Consider the following 17,188-nt stretch of genomic DNA (forward strand, 5'->3'; position numbering starts at 1 on the left):
GCTCACTGCGCCTCCTAGAATTGAGGAGAGACTGGGAGTTATTTGTGGATCTCTCATGGATCTGTCTCCGATTTGGGCTCCCCTGATAGCTCAGTTGGTAAAGAATCTGTCTGCAATGCAGGAGACCCCCGGTTCGATTTCTGGGTTGGGAAGATCCCCTGGAGAAGGGATGGGCTACCCACTCCAGTATTCTGGCCTGGAGAATTCCATGGACTGTATAGTCCATGGGGTTGCAAAGAGTTGGACACGACTGAGCGACTCTCACTTCACTTATGGCTCCTTACTTTTTCTAGGGGCTCAACCGGGGCCTTGTTCGGGTGAATACAGCAGTCTCGGGGTCTCAGGGGAGGATGGCACCGCTGAGCTGCTGTCCCCCTGGGGCACCTCAGATGTGGCACCAAAAGGCCATGAGCTCGTCCGGGGCCACTTCTCCGAAGGGATCGGTGTCAGGCAGACGTGGGCAATGCTCTGTCCCTGCCGTGCCCTCCAGAACCGGGTTTGAATGTGCCTCTTCGCCCCTTTCATTCCCGCAGGCCTGCTCCATCAGGGACCCCAACAGCGGGTATGTGTTTGATCTGAACCCACTGAACAGGTCCCAAGGATACGTGGTCTCGGGCATTGGGAAGATGTTTCTGGTAAGACTTGCGGGGTGCACTCTGATTTGCCTTGGAAGGATGGGAGGAGGCGTGGAGCTCACCCTCATTTCGTGACTGGGGAGGCAGGTGTCCTTAAGAGCCACCCAGGGCACGGGTGGCAGCCCTCACCCAGGAGGAGGCAAGAAGTCCAAGTGTAAGGGGGTGATAAGGTGAAACCCTTGCCCCCTCCCGCTCTGCAGATGGGAACTAGGAACAGAAGAAGGGCTGCTCCTGGTCCTGGCCCTGCATCTGGTGTGGTGCCCAGGCCGGCAGCATGCACATGGCCTGCAGACTTGTGGCCAGGGCAGTGTCTCGGGGGTGGGGCCCAGCAGCATGGTTCTCATGCCCACTGGGGTTTTGAGTCCCTGGTCAAAAGGAAATGGTGATCATACTTGCCTATAAAAGGGAGACGAGCTGATGGCACGCTCCAGAATCTTCCGACAGCCCCTCCTTCGTGGGCGGCCCTGGCAGTGTGTCTGGAGCTGCGAAAAGGAGAAACTCCACGTAGTGTGTTCCATTATAAATTAAGCACTGCTGGACAGAGAGAGGGTTTTAAAAAATCTGTTATTTAGGTTTAACTTCCACGTTGGAAGAAGAGAGTAACCTTTGAAGCAGGGATCTCATCCCAAAGGAAGCTGGGATGAGAATGTCATAAAACCAATACAGAGGGGCATTGTAGGCACAGCGCATGTGGGAGGGCGTGCAGGTTCCTTCGGAGCCTTGAAACTCCCGATGGGGCTTGTCACCGACACATGTCAGCCAGCAGCACGGTACTCGTGGTCCCTCCCTTCCCCACCCACTCTCAGAAGTTGCTGCCCTAGAGTTTGGCTCGTAACAGGTTGTAATAGGTGATTGCAGTGTATTTGGCTGCCTGTGTGAGTGCGAGAGGCAGACAGGAACTTCAAGATCGAGCCCCTTAGGGGATTTGTCAGAAGAGGTAAGTCCCCTGGGGGACTTGGCCGAGGAGGTAAGCCCGGAAGAACGTGCCAGAAGAGATGACGATGTCTGTAGGGCAATGCTGGAAGAGGTGATCCCATGGAGAATCGGCCAGAAAGGTTCCTTCTGTGCGTTGGCCGGGGGGCAGGAGGAGGTGACGGGTGCAGGGTCGCAGACAACAGGGACAGGCTCCGGATGATGGTAGTGGTGGGGTGACCAGGCTCCCGGGAGTCAGGGCGCTGGGCTTTGTGCTGCCAGAAGGGCCTCAGACAGCACCGCCCACCAGCTGACTACTTGGCGTTGCATCTTGGCACCTGGCCCTGCAGGGCTGGGCCGCCACGTGTTCTCCTGTGGGCTGCGTGCTTCTGTGACTGCGCGGCCCACGTGGCTGCAGGCCATCGGCCTGGGTGTGTTCTCACGTGGCCGTTTCTTAGATAGGAAACTGTGATCTTAAGGAAAGACACTTTGTGTACAGAGATCTTAACTTTGTGTACATTGTCCATAAACACTGACCGGTGATAGAGAAGTCTGTCTGTGTCTCACACCCAAGAGCGAGTTCTGCTTCACTCTGTCAACTGCTGGATTTAAGTGGAACGGTGTCAGTAGCTTCGAGAGTTACAGGACCAACACAGTACTGTAAAGCCATTATTCTCCAATTAAAAAAAAAAAAATACAGGGGTATCCACTTTTTCCAAATTTGGATGCATCTAACTACGTTTAGATTTGATTAACAATTCAGGTTTGGGGAGAAAAATCAAATTTTAATTAATTTTTTGACAACAATGAATCATTTCTAAAATGTCTACTAGTGTAGAACTGAATAATGGTCTTTATCTAGTGTAAATGGATAAATCATTACATAAAAGGGAACCGGATAAAAGGGTAAAGAACGTGCAGTTTTCTGTATCATATCTTATGGATATAAACTTAGAGCAAGACTTTTCAGGAACATTGTTAGATTAGTATTAAGCAGGTTAGGAATGTGTGGGCATCGATCATGTTGGCAAATCCTACCTGTACTTTTTCTACAGAACGAGTTATGTGTACTATATAATGCACACGTGTGTATTCACACATATATATGTAAAATACACGCATGTATATTCACGTATGTCATATTCATATGTGGCTTCATAAAGCCGTAGAAAGGTTTTTCCAGAATTTCAGAATATTTAAAACAGTTTTTCAGAACATAAAATAGGTTTTTACACAATAAAAGCCTTTTATTTAAAAAAAAACAACAGGGGTATCCCATTTTATTTACTTTTTAATGTGACTTCAGCCATATGTGCTTTTCCTATTATAATCAAAAATACTGCAGCATTCTGGGTATATATGTTGACATATATTGTTGCATGCAGACTGTCTCATACATTTAAAGATAGAGGGCTATCTAAATAAACCATTTGAGGCAGTTAATGGACATTGCTGTTTGGGCTTTGATTTTTGCCTTATGTACTAGCTTTAGGATTTAACTGCCCAGATGTGTCAGGTTGGTCATTTGGGTGATATTGAAGAGCAGCAGCTGTTTGGCAGGGCAGGGTTTGCGTTGCGGGCTTGTGGCAGGGTTTGCGTTGGGGGGTTGTGTCTGCGGCGGGTCTTGCAGCCTGAGCTGGTGTGTGGTTCTTGCCCTCTGGCCTGCAGTTCAACGTGTGCGGAGCGATGCCCGCCTGCGGCACCCTGGATGAGAATCCAGCTTCCGGCTGCGAGGCAGAAGCCCAGACGGACGACCTGAAGACCCTGAAGCCGGGCAGGCTGGTGGGCCTGGAGAAGAGCCTGCAGCTGTCCACCGAGGGCTTTATAACCCTGAACTACACGGGGCTTCCTTCCCACCCCAACGGTGAGCTCAGATCCCTGTTGGTTTAGTGACTCACCAGCATCCTGGTGGTTTTGTGACTGTCGACCTTTCCGAGAGTAATGTGTGGGTCCGTAGACGCTCCGGGTCTGGCTGCCCTCTGGCCTCACATGCACCGTGCGTGCCTGGCCTCCAGGGTGTTCTCCCAGCCCCTGAGTGCATTCTGCAGCTGGAGACCAGACTGCTGGGTTCTGCTCACACCCGCAACCCCCAGCATCTCCCCCCAGCACCTCCAGCGGCTCCTCTGATAGGGAAGTGTTCACCTGGCCTCTTGTCCCGTTCTTCAGATATTGAAGTGATGGGTGAAGGTAGTGGCAGTTTTGCCGTCTGTGTTGGGTTCTCATTTCTGTTCCTTTCTGCAGCTGTGATTGTAAACAGTTGCCGTTGTGGTGTCATCAGGGGTGATGCTGAGTGTAAGCGCCCCCGGGGGATGATGGTGGTGGAGTAGCAACTACCGTGCAGGCCTGCTGGCCGCCGCGTGCTGGGCCCATGTGGAGGTGCTGTGTGCTCAGCTGCTTGGTTCTCCACCAACCCAAGGCACCTCATTCTTGGCTTATGCCCTTCTTAACCACCTCTTTGCATCCCTGGTGATGAAGGCCCAGAAGGCCTCACGCCCTGGACAGAGAGCCAGTACTGGGAGCCAGGTCTCCTGCTTCTCATCCTGGTTCTGCCGATGGACACATTTACTCAGTGTTGCGGATCAGAGGCCCCCAGAGGTGCCCCCCTACACACAGCCCAGGGCCACGCAGCTGGTGATGAGCACAGCTGAGGTCGGAACCCACGTGGTCTGACTTCTGGACCTGCGCACTTCTCGCCATACTGGGGTGGGCGCAGGAAGGGGCATTCATGTGATGCCTGGTGCCCAAAATAACAGGGGCAGTCTGAGTCCACGTCAGAGGGAGCCGGGAGCCGGAAGGCAGTGGGGATGGCTCTGCCCGTCTGCTGGCGTCAGCTCGTGCTGTGCACCTTGCCTCAAGCTGACAGATCCAGTAACACGCCGGGAAGAGGACTTGTAGGGTGTTGAAAGGCTGATTTTGGGATTCCTGGGAAGGGGGTTAAAAATTGGGGGTCTTCTTAACTTCGAGGACAGAAGACGTGGGTCTGGGGGCTGCTGTCAGGTCTGCAAAGGGCTGGCCTAGAAAGGGAATTGCTCTCATTATGCCTCATTTGTTGGGGAGGACAGACACAGACGGATGATTTTAGTCTGTTCATAGAGCCCAGGGGGACGGGAATCCTTTGCTTTGCAGATGTAAACTTCTTCACCGCTGGGTCCAAAGAGTCAGCTGTTCACTCGCCTCAATATCCAAAAAGAAATGTGCTTCACTCTTTTTATTGATATGTTATTAAAAATATTTGTTTTGGCCACCCTGTGTGGTACGTGGGGTCTTAGTTTCCCAATCAGGGATTGAACGCATGCCCCCTATGGTAGAAGCCAAGAATCTTAACCACTGGACCATCAGAGACCACCCTTCAGTCATGTTTATAATTCTCTTCATTTCCAGTTCCAGAGTATTGTTTAAAAATGGAATAGATTAGGCATCTACGTATCCTTTTTTTCGTCCTAATTTGGAAAATGACCCCACTGTTTAATAATGAACTAGATTAGACATTTATGTGTATGTGTGTATATATATACATATATATTTTTTACCCTAATTTGGAAAATGACTCTCTGTCTCTTGCGGGGTTATCAGTGTGGTCGTGTGGCTGACAGCCGCTGACATAACTCTGCTGGGTTGGGATCCAGGCGCCAGCAGCCCCCAGGGTGCAGTGCGCGTCTGACCTTAGAGCTGTGTTGCTCCAGGCTTGTCCCTCCCTCTCCCTCTGCCTCAGTGTCCTCCTGTGAAAACCAGGCGTCTCTGGGGGCCCCGTGGGACTCAGTAACACGGTAATGGCGCCGGGGCTCTTCCCTCCGTGGAGCCTCCGCCCACATGGTCCCCTCCCTGCAGGGGCCTCCGTCTTGGCTGTGCCACCTCCACTTCCTCCCTGCCCGCCACCCCAGTGGTCTGTGCTCTGCTCCGCAAGTCGAGTGATGTTCGAAGTGTTGGGTTGTATCGCCCCTGGCTTAGACCACCCCCTCCCGACCCGGGGTTCTCCGTGTGCCCAGAGCAGCAGCCAGGCCTGTCCAGTGGCCACGGGCGCCCTGCTGCTCCTTGCTTGGGCCCGTCCGACCTCCTGCTCCTCGACCAGGAAGGCCCACCCTCCCCACTGAGCCTTCGTCCTCAGTGTTTCCCGCTGCTCACGGCAGTCGGTGCTCTAGGCAGCCAGGTGGTTCTTTGCTTCCCTTCTGCAGGGTTGGGCTCCAATGGCACCTTCCAGTGAGCCCAGCCATCGCGCCTTGTCCCCCCGCCACCACCCCCCCGCAAGCCCTGGGGTTTCTCAGCCCCATCCTGCGGTGTCTTCCTGCATTTCCATCTGTCCTGCCGAGGCTGTATGAAGTCTGCTCACTGTCGGGGTGCTGAGCAGCCTTGAGGGTCAGCTCCCAGGAGAGCGGGTTTTCTTCTGTTTCTCTCACTCCTTTGTGTAGTATGAACGTCGTAAACATTGTTGAATAAGCGTGATGGTTTTCTAGTGTTTGGGTGGATAAATGGATGTAGCACTCTCATCCTTCTTGGAACAGAAGAATGCCAGGACACTGCGCTCATGGTGTGAACCTTCCTTACAAGGGTCACTGTCCCAATGTGTGTGACCTCTCCTTAGCTCAGGTCCCTGGAACAGACTGGGTGCTGTGACACTGTCTTAGCAGATGAGCCTGGAGGCTCATGTCTGGGCACGCTGTCCCAGTGACCCACGTGTGTCCGGCGACGCTCTGGTCACTGCTGTTTCTCAACAGTCTGGCCTTCTGTTCCCAGGGAGGGCTGATGCTTTCATCATCCGCTTCATTTGCAATGACGACGTTTACCCAGGGACGCCCAAGTTCCTGCACCAGGACATCGACTCTAGCCTGGGGATCCGGGACACTTTCTTCGAGTTTGAAACCGCGCTGGCCTGTGTACCTTCTCCAGTAGATTGCCAAGTCACAGGTGAGACCGGTCAGAAGTGTGTGTTCGTGCCTGTGAGCATATGTATGTGTGTGTGTGTGTGTGTTTTATTTTCAGGCAGCATGACATTTGTGTTACATGTTTCCCTTGACTGATGCGTAGAGTTGTAAAATGTCTCTTGAAGTGAATCTGGGTTCACGGTTTTGAGCTATCATTTGGGATCAGAAGCTGCTTAAGGACAGAGAAGAAAACTAGGGGGAAAAAGTCAAGCTCACTGTTGGAGCTCCTTACTGGAGGGAGAAGAGGATAAGAGGATAAAGCTCGGAAAGGGGTCCCCGACGCTGAGCTGGGTCCTCCCTCTTTGTGGCGGCCTCCACCTCCTCGGCCATGGGGCTCTGCTGTAACGGCTGGTTTTTTTTGGTTGGTTGTTTCTGTGTTTGAATTAAAAGAAATTTTTAAAATTGGGAATCGCTAGACTTTTTTTTAATTAAATTTTTTTGACTTTAAAAAAAAGTTTGCCTGTGCCACATAGCATGTGGGAATCTTAGTTCCCTGCCCAGGGGTCGAACTCTGCACTGGGAGCTCCAAGTCTCAGCCGCAGGGCCGCCGGGGAAGTCCTGTCAAGGCAGTTTTGAGCGCCAGGTTTGGTGCATGTTTCTGCAGGAGATGCCTGTCGGCCTCCTGTGGGTCTGCTCATTTCTGTTACGAGTGCTAAGTTCCTGCATCCTTAGCCTTTGGGGTTGAAAGGTGTCCAGAGCTACCAGGAGGGCAGCTCTGCAGCGCCCCTGTGTGTTTCAGACTCCGCCGGGAACGAGTACGATCTGAGTGGCCTGAGCAAAGCCAGGAAGCCGTGGACCGCGGTTGACACGTTCGATGAGGGGAAGAAGAGGACCTTCTACCTGAGCGTGTGCACGCCTCTCCCGTACATTCCCGGCTGCCACGGTGCGTGCCGTGCCCTGGACTCACGTTCGCCCTGCCTTCCTCCCCTCCCCACCACCTTCAACGCTGTCTCCCGGCCCTTGCAGGCACTGCCGTGGGGTCCTGCCTGGTGACGGAAGAAAACAACTGGAACCTGGGCGTTGTGCAGATCAGCCCTCAGGTGGGCGCCAATGGGTCCCTGAGCCTCGTCTACGTCAACGGGGACAAGTGCAAGGACCAGCGTTTCTCCACCAGGATAAACCTCGAATGTGCCCACACGTCGGTGCGTGTCTGTGCAACCTCCTTTCTGCCTCCCCCAGACTCCAGGTCTTGCGTCTGATGTTGAGCTTGCCAGAGTGTTCGGGGGTTTTAGGCTGTTGATGGGATTGGACCAGAATGTCCTGGCCTGGTGTGTTTCCTGAGGGCTGTCCTTGTACTTCTCTCGTGGAGTTGAAGAGCTGGGTGTCTGCTACACCCATCTGCTACGGTCTGACTCCCTTCTTAAGTGGACGAGCATGAGCACTGGTTTCCGTTGCAGGGCTCCCCGACCTTTCAGCTCCAGAACGACTGTGAGTATGTGTTTCTCTGGAGAACCGTGGAAGCCTGTCCCGTCGTGCGCGCGGAAGGTAAGACCTGGCCCTGCTCACCCAGGTTGTGGAAGTGTGATGTAGGGCTTGCTCTGATAGCATTTTAGATGTGAAGCCTTGCGCGTGATCACGAGACGCCTGTGTATTTATTAGCAGATGGATAGCTTCTTGTCCTTGAATTTTCTGCTCCACTCCATTGTTCCTTTCACCAGCGACATTTTCCTCCTCTGCTGGGTTGATGGGCTGTTGGCGTCTCACACTTGAGAGCATGAACATGAGGTTTGGTTTTAAGTGGATCTTCATTCGTCCGGTGACCTAAGCTTTTCTAGAAGACTGGGCAGTTTGTCTTAGGCATACAAGCCAGAAGGAAGGAAGGTGGAAATGGTATTTAAGGCCTGTTTTAAGGCGATACTTAGCTGATTAGAGGTTGCAGAAGTTTTGCCTGAAGGGGTGTGTGTGTGTGTGTGTGTGTGTCTGTGTCTGTGTCTGTGTGTGTCCGTGTGTGTCTGTGTGTGTGTGTGTGTGTGTGTCTGTGTGTGTGACTGCCCTTCCCCTCTCATGTTCTTAAAGGAGACTACTGCGAGGTGAGAGACCCGAGGCACGGCAACCTGTATAACCTGCTCCCTCTTGGTCTGAACGACACCGTCGTGCGGACCGGTGAATACATCTATTACTTCCGGGTCTGTGGAGAGCTTTCCTCTGGCATCTGCCCAACCAGTGACAAGTCCAAGGTCATCTCATCATGCCAGGAAAAGCGGGGACCTCAGGGATTTCAAAAAGTGGCAGGTACTGTGGTTTTCTTTCTTTTCTTGTAAAAGAATGGAATTCCATATGTAAGATGATCGATTATATCTTGTGTTTTAAGGTCTAAAGACAGTATTTTTCTTGAAAAAGAAGTACATCTGCTGTGTCCTGGTAAAACAGCCTGTTAGCGATGTTTCTGGTTTCATACCCAGGACACACACTGACACGTGTTGTTAAGAGCTTATTTCATTCTTACTTAGCAACACTAATTAGTTCTCAACTCATATTTCTTCTTTTTTATCCCAGCTTTGGGACCCACTGGAGTACTGGTGGGTGCTCTGGGGTGGTACTTTGTAGAACAGAGGAGGGCACATGTCTGGTACGGGGCTGGGCCGTGAAACTGCTAGAGCAGACTGTCGGTCCTCACGCTCTCTCAGCAGCTGGGCAGGTGGTGATGCACTTATGAATTTTTTGCAAATCATGGAGTAGCTGACAGGGTGAGTCTGTGGGCCTCACTGAGGAGCCAGCATCCTCTGAGCTCATCGGGTCGAGGAGTGTCTGCGTGGCATCCCTCTGTTGGTCTGTGTTCTGGTGTCTGTTGGTGCGGAGGTCACGGCCTGGGGCGAGAGGAGGCCTGGTTCAAGGAGCCAGTGGTCCAGGCGTGCTTGGCCTTGTCGGGGTTTGTGCAGGGTGTGCGATGGGCCGCATGTGCTGGCCGCCCGGGGGCGTCCTGAGCCCGTCCTCATATCCCCGGCTGCTTCTTTGGCAGGTCTGTTTACTCAGAAGCTGACCTACGAGAACGGGGTGCTGAAGATGAACTACACCGGGGGCGACACCTGCCACAAGGTGTACCAGCGCTCCACCACCATCTTTTTCTACTGTGACCGCAGCACGCAGACGGTGAGTGTACTCAGGGCGGGAACTTCCCCCTGGCTTTGCTGCCTTCTTTCATAAAATGAGCCCGCCCTTACCGCCTTGTGCAACCTCCTGGCTAAACCTAGTTCAAGTGTGTGATTCACAGACCCGGTATTCAGAACCTCAATCAGTTTTGTCTCGAGCTTAACGAGCAGGTCCGTCCCTTCCTATGTGCGTCCTCAAAGCACCGGCCACCCAGGGTTTCCGGTTTCATGCGCTCGTCTCTGCCCTTGCAGCCCATGTTTCTCCAGGAGACTTCCGATTGCTCCTACTTGTTCGAGTGGCGCACGCAGTACGCCTGCCCGCCCTTCGACCTGATCGAGTGTTCGTTCAAGTAAGTCGATGGGGCGTTGACTCTCGGAGGGCAGTCAGGTTTACACGGTAGTATTTTGCTTTAATAGCTGGTGGCTGGCGGGGATGGGGAATTAGATTAGGTGAGTCCCTAGGCTTTAGTTCCTGCATATTACACTCTTGGATTGCTCTTGGCTTAGGTCCATTGCTTCTTGGGTTTTAGGTCCTCTGTTTTGTATTCTTTTGTTTTGTTGGAGTGTATCCTCCTGTATTGTGGAGAGGTTGGGTAGCAGAGAACCCAGGCATTGTCTGAAAATGCCACTGACTTGCTCTCAGATCCGATTAACTGGGACTGGGATTATGACAGAGTCAAATTAGTTTTCCTTCAGTTTTGAAGGCCTTGTCCCATTTCTGACAAGAATCATGCACGTTTGGTGAAAAAGTTTGTTGCTCATCTTCTGTGAGTTTTTACTCCATTCTGGAGTATTTTCTGAACTTAAAAAAAACTATCCTTTGAAAAGTTTTATTTTAAATTTCACATAAGTCCTTCTAATTATCTCTGAGGATACGAATTCTAATTTTTGTTTTCTTTTTAAAAAAATCTCATCATGCTTTCCCTGAATTATAATCCATTTTCTTTTAACGGTTGCCTTACACATGTATTTTTGATTTAACAGGAAGCTAAAGTTGACCCATAGCTCTACCCACCCCTCCAACCATGAAATAACAGAGAATGTTTTAGCACCAAACACACTCTCCCAAACTCCACAGGACTGTGGGCTAGTGTTTTAATTCTGACTTTTTTTTTCCTTCTCACATAAGTTGTAAGTTGTGGTTTTAAAAAATACTCATTGGTTGTTTGACTATATAGATTTCTTCCTTTGAAAATGAACAGAAATATCTCTGTTTCTTTGGCTTACTCTTCCTTTTTGCATTGTACGCTTTCCTTTTGACCTGATTTTCATTCTCTAAGTTTAGTATGATGCTACGCAGCACGCTTGTTTGCAGATTGCTTGCCTCTGGTCTCTGTTGGGGTAGGGAGTTTGTGCCAGGATGTCCCACATGGGACCAGGAAGGAACTAGTGTGTCTTCCGACCCTGGCTCCTCAGGCTGTTGCAGCTGGTCCTGGGGTCCAAGCCACACCGTAACACTGGCGGTCCTATACCAGTAGGGAGTGTGTGGAGTTAATCTTGGTCCTCGTGTGAAAAGGCTGAGTTTTATCACCACTCGCTTGGTACAGAAGTCCAGGTGAACGCTTACGTGTGTGTGCACCAGCCCTTAGGAGGTAATCCGTCTAGGGCCGCTGTTAGGGAATCTGGCCTTTCAGTCCTAGTTCCATTCCTGGGTAGATAACCTGCCTTTTCTGTATATGTTCTCTTGGCTTTGTTCTGTGGCCTCAGTCTGTTTTGCTTACATGTGGCTTTGTTATTTATGTTGCTTGGAAGGTGGTACTTTCTAAAACTGAAGATGTATGCCTGTTATTCAGTTAGGGATATTTTCAGTGACTGTTTTTGAAGGTTGCCTCTAACCTAGTCTGTGCCTTTTGTTCTGGGCCTTTTATTAATCATATCTTAAACTTTGCCTGTTGTATGCACCGTATATTTTGAATGTTTTTTTAATCTGTTTTTGTACCGTTTTCTGTTTCCTTAGGTCTGTTTCCCATTAACTGATTCTCTCATCAGCTGATTCGATTTGCTCTTCTGCCTGTTCGTTGTCTTTTTAATTTTCATGACTGAGTTCTGTTTGGTACTCTTTCTCATTTCTTCCTCCATTTCATCATTTCTTCTCTCCACTCCGCCCCCCTTCTTTTATTATAGTTGCAGTTTCTTCTTTTAGGTCTTTAACCATTTACAGTAAATACCCGTTATATGAAGTTCTCGAGGATCAGCTTCTGCAAATGTCTGTGTCTCCCACAGATGCAGATATTAATGCCTGCCCCATTCTTTCACTCTCATCCCATTAATGGTCCCTCAACTTTCAAAGTACCTAGAGTTCTGTCTTCCAGAAGCAGCACCGCCCTCCCCCCACCCCGGTTTAGACCATCCCCGTCTGCCCCTGCATGGGTGCAGCGGTCCCTCAGTGATCCCCTGGCCATGGTGGACTGGCCCTGCACAGGGGTTAGAGGTCGTATTAGACGAGACCAAGTGTGTGTTCAGAGTGGTATGGCTGTAGACCAGAGTGGTCCTGGGAGATTGTAAGTTAGCCCAGGCCTATCTTGTCACGACCCCGTGATGCGATGAAGCCCCCGTGTTGCTTGGAGCTACCAGCTGAAGTCGGCTGGTGGGGGCTGGAACACCCCCCGCCCTGCTGCCAGCCTCAGCCCCCACTGTGCCACGGCTCCTGTCTGCTCTGCCCCGGCCACATGGGGCCCCGTGTTTTCCTGTGGACACCCTGGCGTTCTGTGCCCCAGGCCCCTGATTCCCTCTGCTCCCCCTGCCCGGTTGCCTGTGGGGCGGGCTCTTCCGCATCATCCTGAGCTTCTTCAGAGATGGCCTTCTCAGAAAGGCCTTCTCTGGCCACTGTCTAAAAATTTCACTTCGTCTTTCCCCTCTCAAACTTCATATTCCCTTCCCTGCCTTATTTTTTCTCTTCACTCTGATTACCATCTGTTATTCTGTACATTAAAAAAAAAAAAATTACCCGTGGCCTCTTCAGACTTCATAGGATGGGCGATTTTTATCCGTTTCCATCAACACAGCACCACCCCCTCTGGTGTGTAGTTTGTGAACAAATGGCTGACTCTAGTCTCCTCAGGTTAAGTGGTGTCTCTAGCTGTCCTGCGTCTCCACCTGACTTGGACCCCGTGGGCAGACTGTGTGTCTTTCTCAGCCTTGACTCTGCACCTGACAGAGGCCTGGCTCTCGGTACCTGTCCCTGCCTGGGGTTTGTGCAGGAAGTAAACCTTCCCCCGAGGAGGTCAACGCCAGCCCAATTTACTTCGGGGACCGCTGGGGGCCTCTGGCTTGGACAGCAGGTGGCTTGGCCGGGATTCCCCGGGGAGCTGCGTGTCTCAGCCGTCTGTTCACCTGTCTCCTCACCGCCCTGAGCAGGGCGCACACTTATGCTTTGCTTTTTTCTATTGTTGTTGAGTACATAGTTTCGTTGCGCCAAGGTTTGGCGTTTCCTGAGCTCAGGCTGTGTTGTTGCTGATTCCGCCTGGAGCTGGGAGACCCCAGGGGTCAAGTCCAGCCTCTGGTAGGGTCTGTTGCCCTGGGGTGTCAGGAGTACACTCTTGTGCACTGAGCCTTTCCAGCCGGGGTGCTCAAGACCGAGTCAGAATCTGGCTGCACCTCACCGTGGCACTTTTTCTTTCCCTGCAGAAACGAGGATGGGAACACTTATGACCTCTCGTCCCTGTCGCGGTACAGCGACAACTGGGAGGCCGTCACGGGCACGGGGTCCACCGAGCACTATCTCATCAACGTGTGCAAGTCTCTGTCCCCGCAGGCTGGCTCGGGTGAGTGGGGGGCACGGCGGCTCGTGGCTCGTAGGGAGTTTGGCGGGGGAGAGAGGGAGTCAGGACGGATTCTTTGAAGTCACATCACTCCGACATGGGAGTAGGGACACATTAGCCTGGAAGTGGAAGGAAGACTTGCGGGTCTTGATGACCAGGCCCTGGTGTGGTCCAGGGTAAGTCAGTGCTGAAGGCGTGCTGGGAGCGTGAGGACCTGTTTGAAGTGCCAAGAGATGGAGGTCGCGGGAGGTAATCATGGTGGTGGCTGAGGTCAGGCCAGGAGATCAGAAGGCAGGGAATGGCTGTGCGGGCACAACCCTCTGTATTTACTGATAGTAAAGCGGGTGGGGGTCCTGATACGATGCACCCAGACCCTTGGGGCCAGTGATGAGGTGAGAGCTGGTTGGACCCAGGGTATCAGGAGCAGCAACCCAGAGAGACCCCGATGCCCGCCTCAGCCTGCTAGGATCCTGAAGACGGAGCTTGTTCTGTCTCCCTGGCAGGTCTATGCAGCCCCACTCACATCTTGAGTGATTTTTCTCTGCTGCATGCTGTGTGGGCATGGCCCACTTCCCTTTGCTTTGTGTGCTGGCCAGCCTGGTGACCAACACTCTCAGTCCATGAAGTGGGGCCCACCCGTTCTTTCCCCAGGGCAGGTGACTCGGACATTTCCAAGACTGGGAAGTTGGCGCAGTTCTTGGTGACTTCTGAAATAAAGATAGCACGTGAACATAGGTCATTTGCAACGTCCTGTGGGCTCAGTCTGGGTATTCTCAGCTTCATCCTGTTTGGGGGTCAGAAAAATTGAGGCCATCCTGTCTTGAATTCTCCTGACTCTCCACATCTAACCCCCCCACTCCCCCAGTCCATCTGTGGTAAAATAGTTTCATGCTATGAGAGCTCGTGGTGTCATCAGCATCTGACTTAAATGATGGGAGTCACTGGTATTTTGGAGTGATCGTTAGAGTCAAATGTGTCACGTGACGGACGTTAGGTGCCTTGTGAGTCCTAGTCTGGAAAGCGGCCGGTGGTTGCTCTTAATCGTCTTTGCTTGTGCTGCAGATCCATGCCCTCCGGAGGCAGCTGTGTGTCTGCTGGGCGGCCCCAAGCCTGTGAACCTGGGCAGGGTGCGGGACAGTCCTCAGTGGAGCCAGGGCTTGATCCTCCTGAAGTACGTCGACGGCGACTTGTGTCCAGACCAGATTCGGAAGAAGTCAACCACCATCCGCTTCACTTGCAGTGAGAGCCACGTGGTGAGTGACCCAGCTGTGTCCACCCCGGCGTGGGTCCTGAGTCAGAAGGACTGATGTCTCACTTCCTTCTGGTGCGCGGTGAAGCCCACAGGGTGACCCAGCCTAACGGGGCTCAGGCAGTGCGGCCTTGGGCCTATGGTCCCGGGTGCCCACCCTGGCAATTCAATGTCCTGAGTTAGGGGCTCCCCTGGTGGCTTAGTGGGCGAGTATCTGCCTGCAGTGTGGGAGCTGCAGGTTCAGTCCCGGGACTGGGAAGATCCCCTGGAGAAGGGAATGGCTTACCCACTCCAGTATTCTCGCCTGGAGAATCCCATGGACAGAGGAGACTGGTGGGCTACAGTCTGAGGGGTTGCAGAGAGTCCGACACGACTGTGACTCATCGTGAAAGTCTTACTCAGCCCCCTGGAGGCTGGAGAGAGAACTGCCATTTGCCATCCTGCCTTTCATTTTCGGGGGTAAAAACAGCAGGTTCCAAGCCAGCTCTCGCGTTTCCTGACCGTGCACCCCAGTCCCTTCATCCCTCTGAGCTGGTCACTTGTTACCAACACGAGCTCCCACGAGGTTAGAGAGGAGAGACCTGAGGCTCCGGGCCCTGTTGCTGGCTTGTGGTTGGCGCATGAGAGCCGACGTCCTGTCTCATCTCTGGGCAGTCCCTTCCCCAGAGGGTTAGTCTGTGCAGTGTGGAGGTGGGTACAGAATTAATTGTCTTCTTGGACTGTTTTTTTTACCATGGGGACATTTCCATCTGGGAGATGAAGATGCTTTTGTGGGAGATGAGGGTTGTGGCTACGGGCCATGAGGACAGGCTGAACTAGCCCACTCAGTGTCACCGTCCAGCTGCGTGTGAGGGAGCCCCAGGGAGAGGCGCCTGGGGGCCTGAGGCCTGCCCCTCTGGACGGGGTGGATGCTGAGGTTCTCCTTGGGAGACCATGCGAGGCTGAGCCTGGACCCCCAAGCTGCTGGGGTGCAGACACCCTGGGTCCCCATAGACTCCCTGTGTGACTGAGCAGAGAGGCGTATGGCTTAGCAGGACAGTTGAGGGGCTCCTGAGGACTCTGTACGTGGGTGCCTGGGTCTGGGTTGTCTGGGGAGAAGGGTCCTGCTGCACCAGTCTGGCCTGAGCCATGTGGATGAGGCACGTCTGAAAGGCGGGGAGTCTCCGCGCCCGAGCGGTGCAGGGGTCGGTGAGTTCACAGCTCTCACTAGTCCTCCTGGCGGCACTTCCCCTTTTGTCCCCGGTAACAAACTTCAGTTCCGGTTTTCAGGACATGACCTCTGGTTTCCTCATTCATTTGCCCTCCCGGTCCCCCGCGCGCCATCTCACCGCTTGGCTGCGGGACATGCCCCTGGCCCCCGCGTGGATCTCAGGCCTCGTCTCGTCCTGTGTGTGTCAGGGCCCTCAGGGGCATCTCAGGAGCAGACGCTGACCCCTTGCCTTTTCTGAACCTGCCCCTGTCCCACGAAGACCCCGGGACGGACGAGTCACAGGCGGCGCAGCGGAGCTTCTGTTGACTGGGTCGGCGCTGTTCCCTGTGGCCCGTCGGCAGCCATCTTTGTTTTTGCTTGTTTTTAGAACTCCAGGCCCATGTTCATCAGTGCGGTGGAGGACTGCGAGTACACCTTCTCCTGGCCCACGGCCGCCGCCTGCCCGGTGAAGAGCAACGTGCACGACGACTGCCAGGTCACCAACCCTGCCACGGGTGAGTGAGGGACCCCGCCAGCCTCCCCAGCCCTGTCCCCCCGGTGAGGGACCCCGCCCCCGCGGTGAGGAACCCCGCCCCCGCGGTGGGGGACCCCGCCCCCGCGGTGAGGAACCCCGCCCCCGCGGTGGGGGACCCCTCCCCCGCGGTGAGGGACCCCGCCCCCGCGGTGAGGGACCCCGCCCCCGCGGTGAGGGACCCGCCCCCACGGTGGGGAACCCTGCCTCCGCGGTGAGGGACCCGCCCCCGCGGTGAGGGACCCGATGGCCTCCCCTGCCCCGCCCCCACAGTGAGGGACTCCGCCCTGCGGTGAGGGACCCCGCCCCCGCCCCCGCGGTGAGGGACCCCCCCCACCGGCCTCTGGCGCCCCACCCCACCCCTGCCGCGCCCCACCCCACCGCTGCCGTGAGGGATCCCCACCTCCCGCCCCGGCCCCCAGCGTGATGAGAGGCTCCGGATGAAGTTGAGGAGCAGACAGTGTCCTGTCTGGAGGTGGACGCTGGCCTTTTGTGCCGGCTCTGCGGGCTGCTGTCGAATGGGGAGTCCCCTTCAGTGGAGGAGACCGCCTGTCCCCCTGAGACCTGTGTTCCCACTGCCCTTGTTTCTGGGGCTGTCGATCCCTGGCTCTTGGCTTGTGGAGGTGGAGTCGATCTCCTGTTCCTTTTCAGCGTTAATCTGGGCAGGGGGCGGGGCGGGGGGACACCCAGGAAACTGCTGAGTCTCAGCGCTGGGGACCTGGGAGGCCGCAGGGTGCTTCTCTGGCAGCCGGAAGTGCTGTCGTGGCCTCCCCAACTTCCCCCCACCCCGAATCACAGGGGCTGCTGAGGGCCAGCCCCAGGAGGATGCTCCACCTCCCCCCTAATACTCTCTAGCGGGTCAGGAAGCTTCTCAGGGCCCGGCCGGTGAAGGGGGAAGATTT

General features: G+C 54.0%; 1 protein-coding gene across 1 annotated transcript in view; it reads left to right on the forward strand.

Moving 5' to 3' along the window:
- The window catches only part of IGF2R (insulin like growth factor 2 receptor), a 103,170-nt gene that overhangs the window by 63,494 nt on the left and 22,488 nt on the right, over positions 1-17,188 (forward strand). The window contains exons 21-32 of the mRNA XM_069598858.1: positions 534-635; positions 3,216-3,411; positions 6,279-6,449; positions 7,206-7,349; positions 7,433-7,608; positions 7,864-7,951; positions 8,483-8,698; positions 9,426-9,556; positions 9,808-9,905; positions 13,183-13,319; positions 14,379-14,569; positions 16,143-16,269. Of these exons, the coding sequence (XP_069454959.1) occupies positions 534-635; positions 3,216-3,411; positions 6,279-6,449; positions 7,206-7,349; positions 7,433-7,608; positions 7,864-7,951; positions 8,483-8,698; positions 9,426-9,556; positions 9,808-9,905; positions 13,183-13,319; positions 14,379-14,569; positions 16,143-16,269 (1,777 nt within the window). The remainder of the gene's footprint in view (positions 1-533; positions 636-3,215; positions 3,412-6,278; positions 6,450-7,205; positions 7,350-7,432; positions 7,609-7,863; positions 7,952-8,482; positions 8,699-9,425; positions 9,557-9,807; positions 9,906-13,182; positions 13,320-14,378; positions 14,570-16,142; positions 16,270-17,188) is intronic.

This window comes from Ovis canadensis, chromosome 8 (assembly GCF_042477335.2).
Source record: "Ovis canadensis isolate MfBH-ARS-UI-01 breed Bighorn chromosome 8, ARS-UI_OviCan_v2, whole genome shotgun sequence".
Lineage (NCBI taxonomy): Eukaryota > Metazoa > Chordata > Mammalia > Artiodactyla > Bovidae > Ovis > Ovis canadensis.